General features: G+C 39.5%; 3 protein-coding genes across 3 annotated transcripts in view; 2 read left to right on the top strand and 1 right to left on the bottom strand.

Moving 5' to 3' along the window:
* The first annotated feature begins 564 nt into the window (after positions 1-564).
* LOC106934803 (tripartite motif-containing protein 16-like) lies at positions 565-4288 on the top strand. The gene has a single exon (XM_015014932.1). It carries the CDS (start codon positions 580-582, stop codon positions 2248-2250), a length of 1671 nt encoding a protein of 556 aa, XP_014870418.1. The 5' UTR covers positions 565-579; the 3' UTR covers positions 2251-4288.
* Positions 4289-5321: 1033 nt separating this feature from the next.
* Positions 5322-12597, bottom strand: LOC106934804 (GTP-binding protein Di-Ras1-like). Its single transcript, XM_015014933.1, has 4 exons — positions 12364-12597; positions 7745-7929; positions 7398-7568; positions 5322-6302 (listed from the first exon to the last, which is right to left on the bottom strand). Exons 2-4 carry the CDS (start codon positions 7880-7882, stop codon positions 6012-6014), a joined length of 600 nt encoding a protein of 199 aa, XP_014870419.1. The 5' UTR covers positions 7883-7929; positions 12364-12597; the 3' UTR covers positions 5322-6011.
* A 2318-nt stretch (positions 12598-14915) lies between these two features.
* LOC106934805 (adenomatous polyposis coli protein-like) overlaps positions 14916-17544 on the top strand; it is a 16534-nt gene continuing 13905 nt past the window's right edge. Inside the window, exon 1 of the mRNA XM_015014934.1 lies at positions 14916-15033. The gene's annotated coding sequence lies outside the window, so the exon portion shown is untranslated. The remainder of the gene's footprint in view (positions 15034-17544) is intronic.

Raw genomic sequence — 17544 nt, 5'->3', positions numbered from 1 at the left:
TTTGGGGACCACTGGTATAGAGTACTCGATTACTAAACTATTCTTTTACAACAGCCCTAAGCTGCTTCAACAGGAGATGAAGGCCATCAATCACTCTGCTGATGAAACATCATATAGCAGCTGTGAGCAATCATTGATCTCTATGTATCTTCCTGCCATTACGGGGGAGTTACAAAACAGGCAATAGATTTCACTGAGCAACCAAACGCATCCAGCTCTTTCAGCAGTCATTATTTATTTAGTTACATTTACTGAAACTGTGGAGCAATTAGATACTAGAGATCTGAGCTTTGGTGACTCGGTCGGTTATTGTGAACAGGAAACTGTTGTGAAGACAGTCCAACTTGAAACTTTATGACTTTATGACTTTCATAAAGTCATTTGAAAGTGACTTTATAAAGAGCTCTGTTCCTCCTGGTCTCAAATACTTCCCGAAACTGGGTGGAACGAACAGCTGCTGAAGCTGGTAGCTGATTGGCTGCAGCTCCTCTGTACTGACACCTGATTGGTAGATCAGAGCTCAGCCTGTTTTCTGTTCTCAGGAAACGAAACTAACAGTCACTGTGACTGAAAACAGAAATGGAGCAGCAAGCAGTTCAGCTAGACCGAGACACTTTCTCCTGCCCAATCTGTCTGGATCTACTGAAGGATCCGGTGACTACTTCCTGTGGACACAGCTACTGCATGAACTGCATTAAAAGCTTCTGGGATGGAGAGGATTACAAAAGAATCCACAGCTGCCCTCAGTGCAGGAAAACCTTCACACCAAGGCCTCTCCTGCAGAAGAACACCATCCTAGCAGCTTTAGTGGAGCAGCTGAAGAAGACTGGACTCCAAGCTGCTCCTGCTGACCACTGTTATGCTGGACCTGAAGATGTGGCCTGTGATTCCTGCACTGGAAGAAAACTGAAAGCCATCAAGTCCTGTTTAGTCTGTTTGGTCTCTTACTGTGAGAAACACCTGCAGCCTCATTATGAAGTGGCTCCTTTAAAGAAACACAAGCTGGTGGAGCCGTCCAAGAACCTCCAGGGGAACATCTGCTCTAAGCATGATAGGTTGTTGGAAGTCTTCTGCCGCACTGATCAGAAGTCTATCTGCTATCTCTGCACTATGGATGAACATAAAGGCCATGAAACAGTGTCAGCTGCAGCAGAAAGGACTGAGAGGCAGAGAGAGCTGGAGGAGAGAAGAAGAAAAATCCAGCAGATGATCCAGAACCAGGAGAAAGATGTGAAGCTGCTTCAACAGGAGGTGGAGGCCATCAATCACTCTGCTGATAAAGCAGTGGAGGACAGTGAGAAGATCTTCACCCAGCTGATCCGTCTCCTCCAGAAAAGAAGCTCTGAGGCGAAGCAGCAGATCAGATCCCAGCAGGAAACTGAAGTGAGTCGAGTCAAAGATGTTCAGGAGAAGCTGGAGCAGGAGATCACTGAGCTGAAGAGGAAAGACGCTGAGCTGGAGCAGCTCTCACACACAGAGGATCACAGCCAGTTTCTCCTCAACTACCCCTCACTGCCACCCAGGGAGCCTAAAGGCTCATCCAGCATCAACATCCGTCCTCTGAGACACTTTGAGGACGTGACAGCAGCTGTGTCAGAGCTCAGAGACAAACTACAGGACGTCCTGAGAGACTCATGGACAAACATCTCACTGATGGTCACTGAGGTGGATAATCTATTCTCAGAACCAGAACCAAAGAGCAGAGCTGGATTAATAAAATATTCATGTGAAATCACTCTGGATCCAAACACAGCGAACACACGGCTGGTGCTGTCAGAGGGGAACAGAAAGGTGACGGCGATGGGTCAGCCTCAGTCTTATTCTAGTCATCCAGGCAGATTCACTAATCATCCTCAGGTTCTCAGCAGAGAGAGTCTGACTGGACGATGTTACTGGGAGGTGGAGTGGAGCGGGAAACAAGTTTATGTAGCTGTTGTATACAAGAATATGAGCAGAGCAGGAGATGGGGATGAATGTTTATTTGGAGGTAATGACAAATCTTGGGCTCTATACTGTTCCCAAAGCAGTATGGAATTTGGTCACAACAACATCTGGACCTCCATCTCGAGTCCAGTTTCCTCCAGAGTGGGAGTGTTCCTGGATCACGGAGCAGGTCTTCTGTCCTTCTACAGCGTCTCTAAGACCATGACTCTCCTGCACAGAGTCCAGACCAGATTCACTCAGCCGCTGCACGCTGGGGTTTGGCTTCATAACACTGCATGTTCTGCAGAGTTCTGTAAGCCCAGATAGATTTTCTCTCTCCTCTCTGATTGTTGATCAGCGTTCATTGTTCTGATGCCTCTGCTGTTCTGTTCTTTATTTTTCTGCTTTAAATGTAGTTCTCTGTGGTCCAGGAACCATAAAGAAATTCACTGCTATTAGAATTTTTTTTCCTTTCCATTCATTTTTGTATTTTGGGACATTGCTTTGACCTGACTGATGATTGACTTTGATCAATTAGGAGTTTAAATTAATGCTATTGTTAACCTCCTATCTGTTGCAGGCTTGCTTCATGTTTTGCTGATTTTAAGCTGTTATTCTTATGATATTGTATTGTTGTCTTGGTTCAAGTCTGTTAGAGATTGTGTCGGTCCAGAACCAATGAATTCAGCTTTGCTAGAATTTATTCATCCATCTTTCAGTCTCTTCTCCCGTTCTCTCTTCCGGCCCCCGAGCCTCACTTTGGACACCCCTGGTCTACAGTCAAAGGTGCAGTTCAATCAGCGCCAATAAAAATTAATGGTGCCCGTAGATTGGCTGCTTTTCAAATGCCAGCCAAGATTTCTGTGAGGATTTGAGTTTTCTGTGTGTTTATTTAGGTTTCTGTGTCAGTTGAGTTTCTGTGTTGTCCTGTCTACCCCTTGATTGATCCCGGCTGTGTCCTGTTTCCTTGATTACTCCTCGTGTATTTAATCCCACCTGTGTCTCTTCAGGTCTTTGTCTATTCTGTCTGAAGTTGTATTTATTGTTAGTTGCTACCAGTGAGTGTTTGTTTGCCTCTGTTCACCTGTGCTGCCTGGATTTGTTTATTATTCTTCATTAAAACATAATTTACTCTTCATATCTGGCTCCATCTCATATACTTCACCACGTCACCTCCACATACTGTGACAATTTCAGCTTCCCAAGCTACATTTTGTTTCAAACATGTTTGAAAAAAAAATCATTGTGAAAATTATCTGTGAATTACTGTAGGTCAAATACTGAAAAAACTTTAGTTCGTTAAATTCATAAAAAACTAAAACTTTGTTCAGTGTGTAAACATCAACAAACTGAGCAGCAGCCTTTTAATGTACTTTGTTTAGAGTTTAGCACAAATCAGATAAAGGTTGGAGACATATACGTTTGATACATAAATTAACTTTGTGAAGGAATGAAACCACATTTTTTAATGGTAAATGTTTGTTACATTTAATAGTTTAAATAAAAATGTATATAAAAAATTTGATAAGTGGTGGGCAGTGCTAAAAGTTAGTTGCACTAATCTTATAGCACCAATCATTAGCATTAGCTCCTCTAATGCTAAATCAACATAGCAATTAGTGGAAGCTAATGCTAACACACTAATTTTAACCATATTTGATACCATCATACATATGACACGTAGTATTTTCCCTTCACAGGATCACATTTGTTTTTGCACATCTTGAGCTTCAGGAAGTGAGTTTTGGACCAGGCCTTTCACTCCTGGTTTCAGTTTTATGGTTGCTAAGTATGGCTAACTCTGAAGCTGATGTTACCTGATTGGTTCACCTTTTGCCGTTGCAACTACGTCACTAAATCGTTCGAAGCGCCATAATGGACGTATTAAATGAGGATCGGGAGTTTTGAACTGAGCGACTGAAGTTGTTTTCCCAAGTTGTTTTAGTCAGTTTATTCATGGCTTCTTCTTGTTCGAGTCGAGCTAATTTATCTTTGAAAGTAACAGACCTGGCTGGGGCTCACTGACAGCGGTTTTTACAGATGCCTGAAACAGCTAGCTTAGAAACCGACCTATACATCCTCCCCCCTGACATGTTGATCAAATTACCAGGTTTGCCTGAATTCACACTACATGATTTATATCACCGTCATAAACAGCGTTTCCCCTTAAGCCGGAGCACCTTAAAAACGTATAAAAGACGAGATGCTAACCAGTTTTTTTCCAAACATGCTAGGCTACATGACGGTGCGGCCTGGCTTCCATGGTTACTGATGGCTCGACGAGTACCTTCGCCATAATGGAAAATTTGACATTTTTCTAATCATACTGACTTATAAATTATATGAACTTAATCTTACCTTGTAAAAAGTGTTCGCTGCAAACCCGCCATTACACCGAGGGCTGCCAGTCATTGTGATTGACAGCTGCTGTCCAACGTCACCGCACCATTTCTCGTTAAAAGTTATTAATAAAATGACAAGCTTGGTTTTCACCCTTGTCTGTTTGTGCAGCCGACCGCACAGCAACCTGTGACCGTTTTTACTGCGACATCAAATAAAAGCGATATTAGGAAACGTGTGAGGTTTTTTTACGGCATTTACAAGAGCGCACAGGTTGTTTTCACATCCATCATGGTGGACAGGCTGTTACGTCAGATCAGCATACACTGTGAGAATGGCGTACGTGCAGTGAGTACGCATGCGCATTAAGAGGTCCGCGACTGTTAAGCATACGCGACAAGGTACGACAAAAATAAGTCAATAAATTGTTCACAGTGATAACTAGATGGATATACATGCCTTGTCGTGATTTCAAAGTGTATTTAAGGAAGGGTCTTCCTGTTCCTTGATGATGGTCTGACTAGCTGACCGCTAAGTCGGGATGTCATACAGCTGTTAATAACAAAGTGTATGACATCTAACTGCTACGTTATGATGTTATGTTGCTGATTAAATAAAAGCATGTTGTAATGCTGTAATGACAGATACAGCCGTCAGTTTGTGCCATGACGATCTGACAAACGTATGCTGATGTGACAGAAAACAGGCCGAGGTCTGAAGAGAGTGATGTGCAAAATCAGAAAACATGCAAAGAACATGAGAAGAGGAAATGAAGCTGCTGAATAAGACATCAAAATAAGAGCATGAATATTAGAAACCTTACGAGTGGATAACCAAAACTTCAACACAGATGTTGAACTTTATTCAAATGAACGTTTACAAAACAGCCAAGTAAATTAATTCTTCTGGAAAAATTAATTTAGGGGAAGCTAAGTGTGCTAGATGTTTTCAAACACTAAACAAAAGAATTAGCTCTGCTGTTGGCGCATTAGCGGTTATAGCTGTGCCCACCACTTGAGGACTGAAACTCCAATCCTTGAACTATTCCTGAACTTTTAGGTCCATCTCTGCTTCAGCAAAGCCAGATCAAATTATCAGTTCCTTAGCAAGGATTTGCAGAACTTGAAACCTTGTTGCTCAGGCGATACACCTGTTTTATTCAGGTGTTAAAGTTCTGAGAGAACATCAGAACCAGCAGGTCCAATCTCAAAAACAAAAAAAATAATCAAACAAAAATGTGTAAATCTCCGATGACGGCAATGACACGTTTCCCAGTTCCACACCAACAAAAACACGTTATAGATACTACAGGGCCCTTCTGCCAACAGGTGACCTTTGGCCTTCCAACCTTCAGCCTCTGGTCCCAGAAATGGTTATTAATGTGTTGCATCAGAATTCCCAGACTTCTTCCCAGATATCAGCAGCCAGAGAAGAGGTAAAAGCGTATAAATGGTCAGTAATGAGCGGCGCTGGCCTTCATGTTGAGGTGCATGCTGACTCTGCCGATACAGTCAGAAGGAAAGGAAAACACCAGATTGTTTAATCCTAAAGTATTTCCAGGTCCAGGAACGTTTAGAAACAACAGAAATGTCGGCGTTGAGTCCTGAAGGTCCAGATTTCCTGTTGTTGTTAACAGTGGAGCTCATATGTACAGATCAGAGACCCAGTCCGGTCCAGGCCCGGTGTGAATGTTCCAGGCGTTTTGTTCGTCTGGAGCAGAGAGGCGGACTGCCAGCGCCTCCCTCGCCCTACATGACGCTGCACTTCCCCTTCAGCTTGTCGGCTCGTTTCTGTTTCCCTGAGCGCTTCCCGTCGATGCTCAGGCTCATGTCCCGCTTCTTCTCCAGCGCCAGCAGCTCCTGGAACAGCTCCTTCACGTTGCTGTTTGTCTTCGCCGACGTCTCCATGAAGGCGCACTTCCAGGAAGTGGCCTGAGTCTCACCCACCTTGGTCTCCACCTCGCGCTGGGCCGTCTCGTCGCTCTTGTTGCCCACGAGCATGATGGGAATGGACTCCACGCTCCCTTTGATGGCCAGAATCTGCAGATTAATCAGTTACTTATAAGTACAGTAGGTCTAAACATTGCTGTTTGTAGGCCTGTCACGATAAAATGTACCAGAAATTATTGTGATAAACGATAATATTGTTGTTTTGAGACCATTTTCAAGTAACATAATGGTAGTAATGGCATAATAATGCATCCTCAAAGCTCAATAAACTTTAAATTCTAATGAATATTTAACACTGGAACTGGAGGACATTTAAAATATCCAAAATAAATAAACAAAACAACAGAAACAATAAATCATAAAAATTCCTGTCCTGCAAAAATAAAAGGCTGGTTGAGACCAAAACATCAGAATAAAGATTTTTGTCGTTCAGTTTTTGGTAAAAAGAGAGAAAAGGGAAAAATTATAATTATTGAGCTCGTATTAATTAATGCTACTTACTAATGGATTTATTTCTTATTGCGACAGGCCTATTAAGTACATGAACCACTTTTAATATCTACACAATTTAATTGAAAAATAAATACACATTTGAAGTGAAAAACTGAAACTATAAAACTAGTCGTAAAAAATGTAGACTCATTATTAATTAAAGCACTTTTTGGTTAAATTTCAATTTCAAATACATTTCTGTGGCGGTAAGATTTTTCTGGCATTTGTGTTTGGATTTTAAAAGTATCACAACATAAAAAATGATCCATTAGGAGTTTTATGGTCTTAACTGTTGATTGGAAACATAAGTTTTTCATTCAACGCTGTAGAATCTAATATTCTGTAACAACTCTTGGGGGCTGTGGGGGCCTTCTCCCCTTATGGACTTGTAAAATGTTGGTCGATTAACAATCTTCTCAAACTCAGGATACTATTAAAACTGCTTTGATATGAACCTAGTGGTCAAAGTGTGAACTACACCTGACTCATGGAAGTGAACGTGTGAAAGTGTGTGTGAATTTTCACAAATTAATCTTAATCCTGAGTTTAAAACATATATTTAGGCGGACTAACATTTTCTACAACTGATATATCGAAATAAGCAACATGAAACCACAATTCTAGAAGTTATTTTAGTTTTGGGTTTGACGCTCTTTTGCGACAGCAGGCTTCTGAGAAGGGGCGCAGACGGACCTGTTGGTAGATGGGCTTGAGCTCCTCCAGGGACTGGCGGCTGGTGATGGAGTAGACCAGGATGAAGGCATGACCTTTGGAGATGGAGAGTCGCTGCATGGCGGGGAATTGGTGACTTCCTGTCGTGTCAGTGATCTGCAGCGTGCAGACACTCTTGTCGCAGCTGATCACCTGCAGAGACGACAGACATCCACTTCATTCAGGCCACAATCTGGATCAGCAGTTCAGTTTCTGCATATCTTCATTCCTTTTAGCCAAATATTTGAGGCAAAACATGAAGACATGATGTTTTGCCGCCTGGGAGAGGTTTTTCCTGAACAATCAGGAATGACTTGTTTGTGTCTCACCTGTCTGTAGGTGTCCTCCACCGTGGGGATGTAGGTGTCCCTGAAGGTGCCTTTAACAAACCGAAGGACGAGCGAACTCTTCCCCACCCCGCCTGCTCCGAACACCACCACCCGGTAGTCGTTGCTCTGCTCAGGCATCCTGGGAGCTGAAGTCCTGCTGACTCACCAGAACAATCACCTGTATGCTGATGAGCCCAGAACACAAGCAGACACTCTTCATCATGTAAACGCTGCTTTAAAGGGAACATATGCAAAATTCACATTTTGTACATTTTTGTACTTCCATTTGGGTCTCATCTGCTTCTAAAACAGTCCTAGTGCTTAAAAAACCGAGATGTTTGTTTTTATTGGTGTCTGAAAAGTGAGCCATTTCCAAAACTTCATTTTATGAACGCTGCACAGTTACCTAGCAACCGAAGCACATTTACTCAGCTGGTTTTACCACTGTATGCACTGTACAATGGCTGCTGAAAGAGACAAAGTGTTATGTTGTTGACTTCCCGTCCATTCTTGTTGGTTTGGCAGGAGGCTCCACTCCTGCTTTTCAAAGACATATGGTTTTATATTGTACATCTGTTTGCAGCCATTTTCACATGCGAGTGTAAACATTGCCAAAAGCAGGCTATTTGGATTTTAAGTGATAGAGCCCCTGAAACAGCTGAACTTTCATTATGTAAGAATGATTTTGTGCAAAAAATTTAATGAACAGGCTTTGTATAGGCCATACACCGATCCTAACCTGTTCAAGGAATCTTAATGAACTTAGAAAAGTATTTACCCTTCTCAAACATTTTTCACTTGACAAAAAAAGATTTTCATTTTATGTGAAAAACCAACATAAAGTATCTAATTGAAGTAAGAGGAAAACCTTTATTTTCACAAACAAAAACTAAGAACCACTGAAAGAAACGACATGAAAACCTCTGAAGAAGAAACAGAGAAAAACCTCCTTCTCCACAAAATGTAAACAAAAATGAAGTCGGATTTTAGTGGTTGTTGGATTTTTCTCTCGTTTTTGTTAAAAGACCACAAGCCATTTATCCTGCTAGCACTAGGCTCGCATGTTTGTTTTGGTTGTATTTACCCAGAATGCCCTGCGCTGTAGTCCACTTCCTGTTTTTGGAGCGGTCTCCGCTGGTCCGCTTGGCGTTCACACGTCCATTCAAACCAAACCAGAGTTCACCTCAGCCAAACCCAGGCCGAGGTTTGGAGGACCAGAGTTCACTTTTTTCAGAGTTTGATTAGCATTTACTCCTCCCCAAACGGACCGGACTTTATAGGCAAACGGACTGCAGTTTGATTAAAGTGGACTAGACAGGCTTTGACTAGAGTAGCCTAGTCAAAGCCTACATCTAAATTTTGCCGAGAATCTGCTGCAAGACTGAAAAAGGATGCGCTCTCTGCCGTGAAAAAGGAAACAGGAAAGTCTGGATGACAGGAATCCATTCAGAACCCTGTCCAGTTGGAGCCGGGTTCGCTGCTTCCGGTCAGTCCAGGTTCTCCTGCTCTGATGTCACCGACCTCCTTATCTACTCCACACACACACACACACACACACACACACACACACACACACCTGCCTCCTGATAGCATCCCGAGTGTTTACAGCAGCATTACAATGTGTGTGTGTGTGTGTGTGTGTGTGTGTGTGTGAGAGAGAGAGAGAGAGAGAAAATGGGGGTGTTGCTCTGTCGCCATGGTTACTGCCCTCCGAGGAGGCACCGAAGGCGGAGATGGACTGCAGAGAGATTTATGCACCGAGAGAGCAGCGCAAACATTTCATCACCAGCAGGGCCGTTGCCGTGGTTACCCGCCTGCCCCCACACCGCCTGATGTCACTTCCTGTGCGGAGGCAGGCGGCGGGGAAAACACCGGCGGAGGAGAACCAGCAGCGGACTCAGATCCAGCTCCACCCGGCCGGACCTCCCAGGATTAATATTCACATACGACCCGATGATATGATTTTAATAATAAATTTATTTTTAACTCAAAAAACAGTTATCAAACATCAAATAAATCCAATGGTTTATTCGGCAGTTTAATAATAATAATAAAAAGTAATTTAAAAACTTTGCAAATCGTTAATATTTTGTAAAAAAAAAGAAAAAAAACCTACTTTAATATCAGAGGTGGGCAGAGTACCTAAAAACTGTAAACAAGAAGTAGCACTACTTCAACATATTTTTACTCAAGTAAAAGTAAAATCCCCCAAGTAAGAGTAAAAAAGTATTTGGTAAAAAAAAAAAAAAAGTACTGAGTAACTGATCAAATGATCAATCATTTAATATTTTAAAATTACATCATCAGAGGGACAAAAATATAAAATTAACTGTGAAATGTTGGCATTTTAAAAATTAAAATGAAAATAATTTATATAAATAATAAAATCAGGCAAAAGAAAATATTTCCAGATCAGTTTCTTTCGATCAAAAACTTCTGAAACAAAATGTATTAAATTAAAAATCCAAAAATTAATTTTATTTGTCTTTCAGTTTTACTTGTTTGATAATAAACAACAACAAAAAGGATTATATAAATCCCTAAAGGCCCTTAACATAACAAAACTTTGCCTTTTTAAAAGACAATCAGACAGTTTCCAATTTTTTTGGCGAAATTTTTAACTTTTTTGGTTTGTGGTTGGGGGCCGATCAAAATCATTGCAAGGGCCACAAATGGCCCCCAGGCCACACTTTGAGGATCAAGTAAAAATAAACAGTACAGCATAGTAAAAATACTCCTAAAAGTAATCTTACTGAAGTAACTGAGTAAATGTAACTAGTTACTGCATGACTCTGTTTGATATCAAAGAAAATCTGAGAAAACACAACAACTGAACAGACAATTTTAAGTCTTGCCACAGCATCTCTATGTGATTTGAGTCCATACTTTGACTAAGCCCTTCCAGAACGTGTTTTATTTTCTTTAACCCTTCAGTGTTGCACTCATTGTGTCTCAGAATGACTGCTGCTCAGGAAATTCAGCCAGTTTGAATCTTTTTGGAGAAGGGATGTGAAATCATACAGAAATGTTGGTTTAATTTGGGTTTTTTAAGGTTAACAACAATTAAGTATTTTTGTTTACGGGTATTAACTTTATCAAAGTCAGAGCTGGTTTGATGAAAATCTGAGACTTTTATATCTTAAATTTCTCACAAAAGTGAAGGTTTTGCAGTTATTACCCAGGTCCAGACAGCAGCCTAACAGGAAACACATTCACAGCTTATTAATAGAACAAAATAATTAGCACAAGTTATGTAATTTCCCGGTTCTCTAAAATGAGACAGGACACAAACAGCAGACAGTTCACACTCTCTCAGACGGGAAGCTGCAGCAAAAATCAAACATTATTATGTGTTTGTAGTCCTGGAATGAGGCAGGCTGGATGTTTTCTGGCAGCTGCAGTGTGATAATGGTTGTTTTTTCTTTAAATGTGATCTATTATGCTTCCTTGAACAGGGTAGGGCATGTTTATGGTCTATACAAATCATTTTTGTTTCCTTTTTGGCTCAAAATCGTTCTTAGATAATGAGATCTTAGCTGTTTTGGGGCGTCTTGTCACTTTAAAACCAAATAATCTGCTGCTGACCACATTCCCAGCTCAACGTTTACACCCACATGTAAAAATGGCTGCAAACAGATGTGCAATTTTACAACCATGCATCTTTGAAAAGCAGAAGTGGAGCATCCTGCATAACCAACCAGAATGCAGCAAGTGGTTTCTGGATGGTAGGTAAACAACAAATTACTTTGTCTTTTCCAGCAGCCATTGTACAGCGTATACCAATTGAGCTAACATGCTGGAACTCAGGTTGGGTTACTAGGTAACAGCGCAGTGCTCATCTAATGTGACTTACAGGGGCAGTGTTGATGTATTTTCAAGCCATATTTTAGCACAGTCAAGTAGCTATGTTAACAATAGTTGCCATAAAAATTGACATTTACATCACAAATATGACTTAAAATAAATTTGACTTTATTTTAAGTCAAATTTATTTATCTTTTCTGTTACACAATTTTTTTTTCTTTTCTATTATTGATGTGTAAAGGTTTAAAAGAAGATTCTTCATATTTTTATTTTCCAACTAAAGTGACATAATTAACACGGAATGATTGACAAAAAAGGTAAATTTTCATTTTCAATGAGTCGCAAATTTGAATGAAACTGAAGGTGTTCCACTGCAGTTGCCTTCACACACACACACGCACACACACACACACACACACACACACACACACACACACACACACACACACACACACACACACACACACGCATGCGCCCGCAGAGCAGCTGCTTTGTTCTCGGTTTCAATCAGCTGCAGCTCACCGGCCTCATTATCTCCTTACATCATGTTAATCCGTGTGACTGCGCGCCATAGTAAGGAGGGCCCGTGCACGCGCACAGCTGGACACGTGCACCCACTCCCATTACATAAACACGCACCCGCACCCGCACGCACGGAACCAGTTCGGCACCGAGCCGGGTTTCAGGTCCGATCCGGCCGCGGAGCTCCGTCCACCGGGCGCTGGCGGTCCCTCTGGCCGGGGATGGTGGCTGGATTTCGGGTGCGTGTCTGTGCGGTGCGGCCGCCGGTGTGGGTGTGATGGTTGCGGACTCACCGTGCGTGTCACCGCCGGATCCTGCGGGGTTCTCCTCCTCTAGGCTCTGTGTGTGTCTGCAGGGTTCGGTTGGTTCGGAGCGTCTGTAAGCATCCCGGATCCTCCGCCTTCTGACTCACATCCCCACCATCATCATCACCATCATCACCGCCAGACCCGCTGCTGATCGCTTCACTCCAACCCTCCTCTTTCTCCTCTTCCTCCTCCTACTCTCCGCTCCATCACCTCCTTCCCTTGGAAAACACAAGAAACAAGTTCGGCTGGGATTCTTTGGGTTTACTTCCAAAATAAAAGCCTTTCTTTTCTTCTTCTTTTTCTTCTTCTTCTTCTTCTTCTTTGTTTTTTAAAATTACGTATAAAATAGAACAAGATAAAATAAAATAATAGACACAAAAATGTTAATGAGAAAGTGATTTAAGACGACACAGAATAAAAATAAAAATAAAATATCAATATCAATAAAAATCAAATAAGTATGCAAAAAAATCCATATTATTATTATTATTATTATTATTATTATTATTATTATTATTATTATTATTACAGAACAGTTGTACTAATATATTATTATAATTGTATTATTTTATTCTTATTATTTTTATATTATTTTTATTATGTTATTTTAATAATATAATTGTTATTACTACAATAATATTATAATTAGTGATGTGTGTCAGAAACAAAAAAAAATCCTCAAAATCACAATATAATTAAAAAGAACCCGGGGTTTTGTTCAACAAATTAAAACACAACAAAAAAAATAATTACATCATAATAAATACAAAGAAGAATAAAATTCCTAAAATAAGATAGTTGAAAAGAATTTAAACAAGACTCATTTGATTGATATGACGTTACAGAATAATTTGATTAAAAGGTCAAATAAACTGGAAAAAATGTTTTTATGAGTCGCGTGTTTTGGACTTTTATTTTGAAGGCTGTGCGCTGACTCCAACCGGAAGTCTCACTTTCACCATCCTCCTCTTTCTTGATAAAAATATATTTTTCCTTCACACCTTCACCTCAGTCAGCGTCACCCAGACACGTCAGCAGGAGAAAAAATAGGAGAACAAAATTATGAAACACATGAATCACAGAGATTTCATTAAAAAAACAAAACCTGAAAAAGGTTTGTTTTCTAAATAAACAACTGATTTACTGACAGCTGATGTTTCACATAAACTGATATATTTTGGTTAAATTAAGAGAAGTTCTGCACATCTATTTATTGCACAGCTTTGCAACAATAATAACAATTAAAAATAAATAAATAAATAAATAAATAAATAAATAAATAAATAAATAAATAAATAATAATTACCATTATTATTATTATTATTATTAAGGACTCTCACTGCGACAGACTGGCGGCCTGTCCAGGGTGACCCTGCCTCTAGGCACCAGCAACCCCACTGAGGCACAAGGATGTATAGAAAATGGATAGATGGATGGAGGACTCTCAAATCGTAAATTCGCACAAACAGACTATCAATTAATCAAAAACAAAATCTTTAAAATAACAATTTGAAGGAATTGGCAAGTTTATTGTAAAGGTGCAAAGAAGTTTTGGTTTGATTTTTGCATTAATAGTGCTACTATCTGATGTTATAAGTTTAATCAAATTTTGATTGATAATAGATATACTTTTCAAAGATTATTCAACTAAATAGAATAATTTGCAGAAAAATGAACACTCATATGATTAATCGTGAAAAACGTGTCAATAAACCTACAGGGAATTGTATGAATAATTTGAATCCTTTGTCGCCCTCTAGTGGTGATAATGCAGAACTACAAGAGCTAAAGAACAGACAATAAACCTTATTGTTAGACTGTAGTCAGAAAAAGTGTCCAGTTTAAAGTCTGCATGAAGCACAAGACCTATTAGATATGTCAATTTAAACGATGTAATGTCATAAAAGACAGAAAACATAAATCCTTAAACTATCATGTGAGAAACTGAAAACAAAACAGTGTAACTTCTGCTAAATATTGATCCATGATCTACAAAAACTTCTGTATTACATATTATACTCAAAAACCAACTGAAAAAATATTTTTACCAGAGACTTAAGTGTAACATTAACCTTTTTATTTTAAACCATTCAAAAGGGAAATTATAGTTATATTGAATCTAAAAGAAATTATCGCAATGACAGTCTCAAATATAAAAACAGTATTAATAGTAGCAATAAAACAACATCACAACACATTGATAAAAAAAAATGTAATTAAAGTTACAGGAAATTAAAAAATCAGAAACAAAAATGTAACAAAAACAGTTATTAACCACAACAGGTATTTAAAAAACGGGTTTTCAATGTGAGACAAACAGAAGAGTGTGTTACACTATTTTCGCCACCAGGTGGCATTATTGAATGCCAGTACGTTGGACTGCAACACTTCATCTCCCCCTGCTGGTGGGGAAGTGATATTGCAATTATCATCTTTTTAAACAGCAGGTTGCTTTAAACGTTTTAAGGCAAAAATTATCCGATTACTTTAAATCCGACTATATTTTTCATGCTTTTTTATATTTAGATATAATTTTATCAGATTATTTTAGTGAATAGCAGATTAAATACCCCACCACCCATCCTTTCTTCATCCCCCTCTTCTTCGCTCTCCTCCTCTTCGTCATTGATCTTCAGCTCTTTTCGGAGTCATGAGGTAAGGACAGACCGCTCCTCGTTTCCTTTCATTTCTCTCTCCTTCCCCTTTGAATTCCGCTTTTTTTTTCTTGGTTCGGAACAATCCAGTTGGGCTCGGTTCGGTTCTCCTCCCTGATGCGAATCAGACATGAACTGAATTTGTTCAAACATTTGATTCGTACATTTAATGTGAAATTGTTTTTCTTAAATAAACGGGAGGAAAATGGATTCCGGATCTCATTATTATTTAGTAAATTGCGGGTTTTTCAGAGAAATGCGGGTTCGACCTGGTTTTCTCCTTCATGTGGGATGATGGATGGATGGATGATGGATGGATGGATGATGGATGGATGGATGATGGAGGGATGGATGATGGAGGGATGGATGATGGAGGAGCTCATGAATCATAAATGTCAGAAAAAAACCCGCAGCAGCAGCTAAAATGAGGTCAAATATCCGAAATATAAGAGCAAAATTTGCCGATTCTCATCGGGTTCCGGTCGGATTCTGTTCGGTTTCAGGTTTTATCCACCTTCAGGTCACATTGAGCTGATTGCGGAATCAGGCCGAGTTTTCCGGCTGGCTGGTCATTTTCAGCCTCTGCGGTCTGTGCCAGGCGGTACTGGTCGGACTGGGTTCACTGGTCCGTTCTGCTGGTTAATCCTCAGTAATTCTGCTGCTGATTGTCGTTTCACTGCTGCAGATTAAATCTTTGTGTGGAGATTTAATGATTAATGTGGTTTTACGTGCCTTTAGTTTAATGCTGCTGTTTATTTGTTGTGCTAATAACAGATCTGTTCACTGCTTGAACTCCTTTCGTATAGATTTGTGATCATTTCTATAAAATAAATGTAAAATTTCCTCAAAACTTGCTAATATTTTGCATTTTTATGACGAGCTTAGCAACACGGCGTCCATTTTAACATCATAAATCAATGCAGATGATTCCAAATTTAATCAATATCAGTTCACCTTAAATCTTTTCATAAATATAATCTGAATTTAGATTTTTAAATATAATGAACTTATTTTCTGGGCGGGTCTTTGAGCCATAAAAGCAGAAATAAAGAGTCCCGTTTGATGGACCATCATGCGCTTCTCCGGCTTTAGGGGGCGCTACTGAGCATCACGTTGCTCCATTTGCAACAATAAAAAAAGTCACAGCGGCAGAAAGAGGCCCAAGCATTAAATACACTGAAGTTATGCAAATCTTTAAACAACCTTCTCCCACGTTCTTGAAAAAAAGGCAAAAAATAAATCAGTAAACAGAATATTTTTCAATTAATTGAAAATTAATCAAAATAATTGTGATTAATCAATGACTGAAATAATCGTTTACTAATTTAGCAATGGATTGACGAGTATAGAGAATTAAAAACGCAATTTGCTGAAATAACAACACAGTTAGAGCAGTGATTAAAACAAAACTGTACAAAAATAAAAACATTTTTCATTTAAAACAAATAAAAACATTGTTTTTCCTGTAAATATGTTCTTCCCAGAACTCCTAAATTTTAGCTTCACCCAGTTCAAATTCTGTAAAAATAAACATATTTTCTATTAATCAGTTAACCCAAGAAATAATCAACAAATCAGCCAATCAAACGGAAAAAAAGTTATGAGATTTTCATGTTAATGTTAGAAGGATTATTTAATGAAAATTCAGCAGAATGCAGAATCGTTTTTATCCGATTAATCGTGAAAAAAATCGATTACTCAAATAATCATCACTGTATTTTTCACCAAAAGATGTGGATTTTAATTATTTTACTGACGGTCTACTACTTTACTTTATTCTCATTTACTCTTTGACTAAAGCTGGAATTCAATAGGAAGAAATGTAAATGTTTTGTTCAGGAATCCCTTGGTTTTAATCTGCAGTTTGAATCGAAAAAACACCCGAATCTGACCAGATCTGCAGAAGGTTTGATGCAAACGAGCCGCAGATGGAGGTGGAGGGCGTGGCAATAGACAGCTGCTTCTGTTTTCTCCACAAATATCAGGAAATAAATAAATGTTAAGTCAGAGCAGAGCTGATCGACTGCATGCAGGGAGAAACGGGCCGGGCGTGTCTGCAGGGAGCAGAGCCGGTCGGACTCGGTGCGTCTGGAGGGCCCAAAGCTACAAAGAGACAAAATAACATCCTGAAACATCAGACTGAGCATCAGCTATAAACATTTCTGCTCAGGGTCTTATTGCTACGATTCATTTCTATTTTCTGTTGATGTTAGAGATCAATATCCTGCAGAAGCTTCAGGCTAACAGAGACACAAAGTGATTCACCGAAACCTAACAGGACAAAATGAAATCAAAATACAGGCAAACGTGTTGACTCTAAAAGTTTATTTTTATGTTTGTTCACCAACTTTAAGGTCTTTTTATGCTTAAATGACTCCTAAGTCAGACTTTTAGTGGATTCTGGTCAGATTTAGTCTGGAAATCTCTAAAACGTCGATGAAGATCCAACTCGGCGTGTCGCCCTCACAAACGTCCCTGGATGATAAAATGTCCCAGAAGTTATTGTGATAAA

The sequence above is a fragment of the Poecilia latipinna genome, unplaced genomic scaffold (genome assembly GCF_001443285.1).
Source record: "Poecilia latipinna isolate Pla-1442-1.1 unplaced genomic scaffold, P_latipinna-1.0 Scaffold1862, whole genome shotgun sequence".
Classification (NCBI taxonomy): domain Eukaryota; kingdom Metazoa; phylum Chordata; class Actinopteri; order Cyprinodontiformes; family Poeciliidae; genus Poecilia; species Poecilia latipinna.
This window is presented reverse-complemented; position numbering and strand designations above follow the sequence as displayed.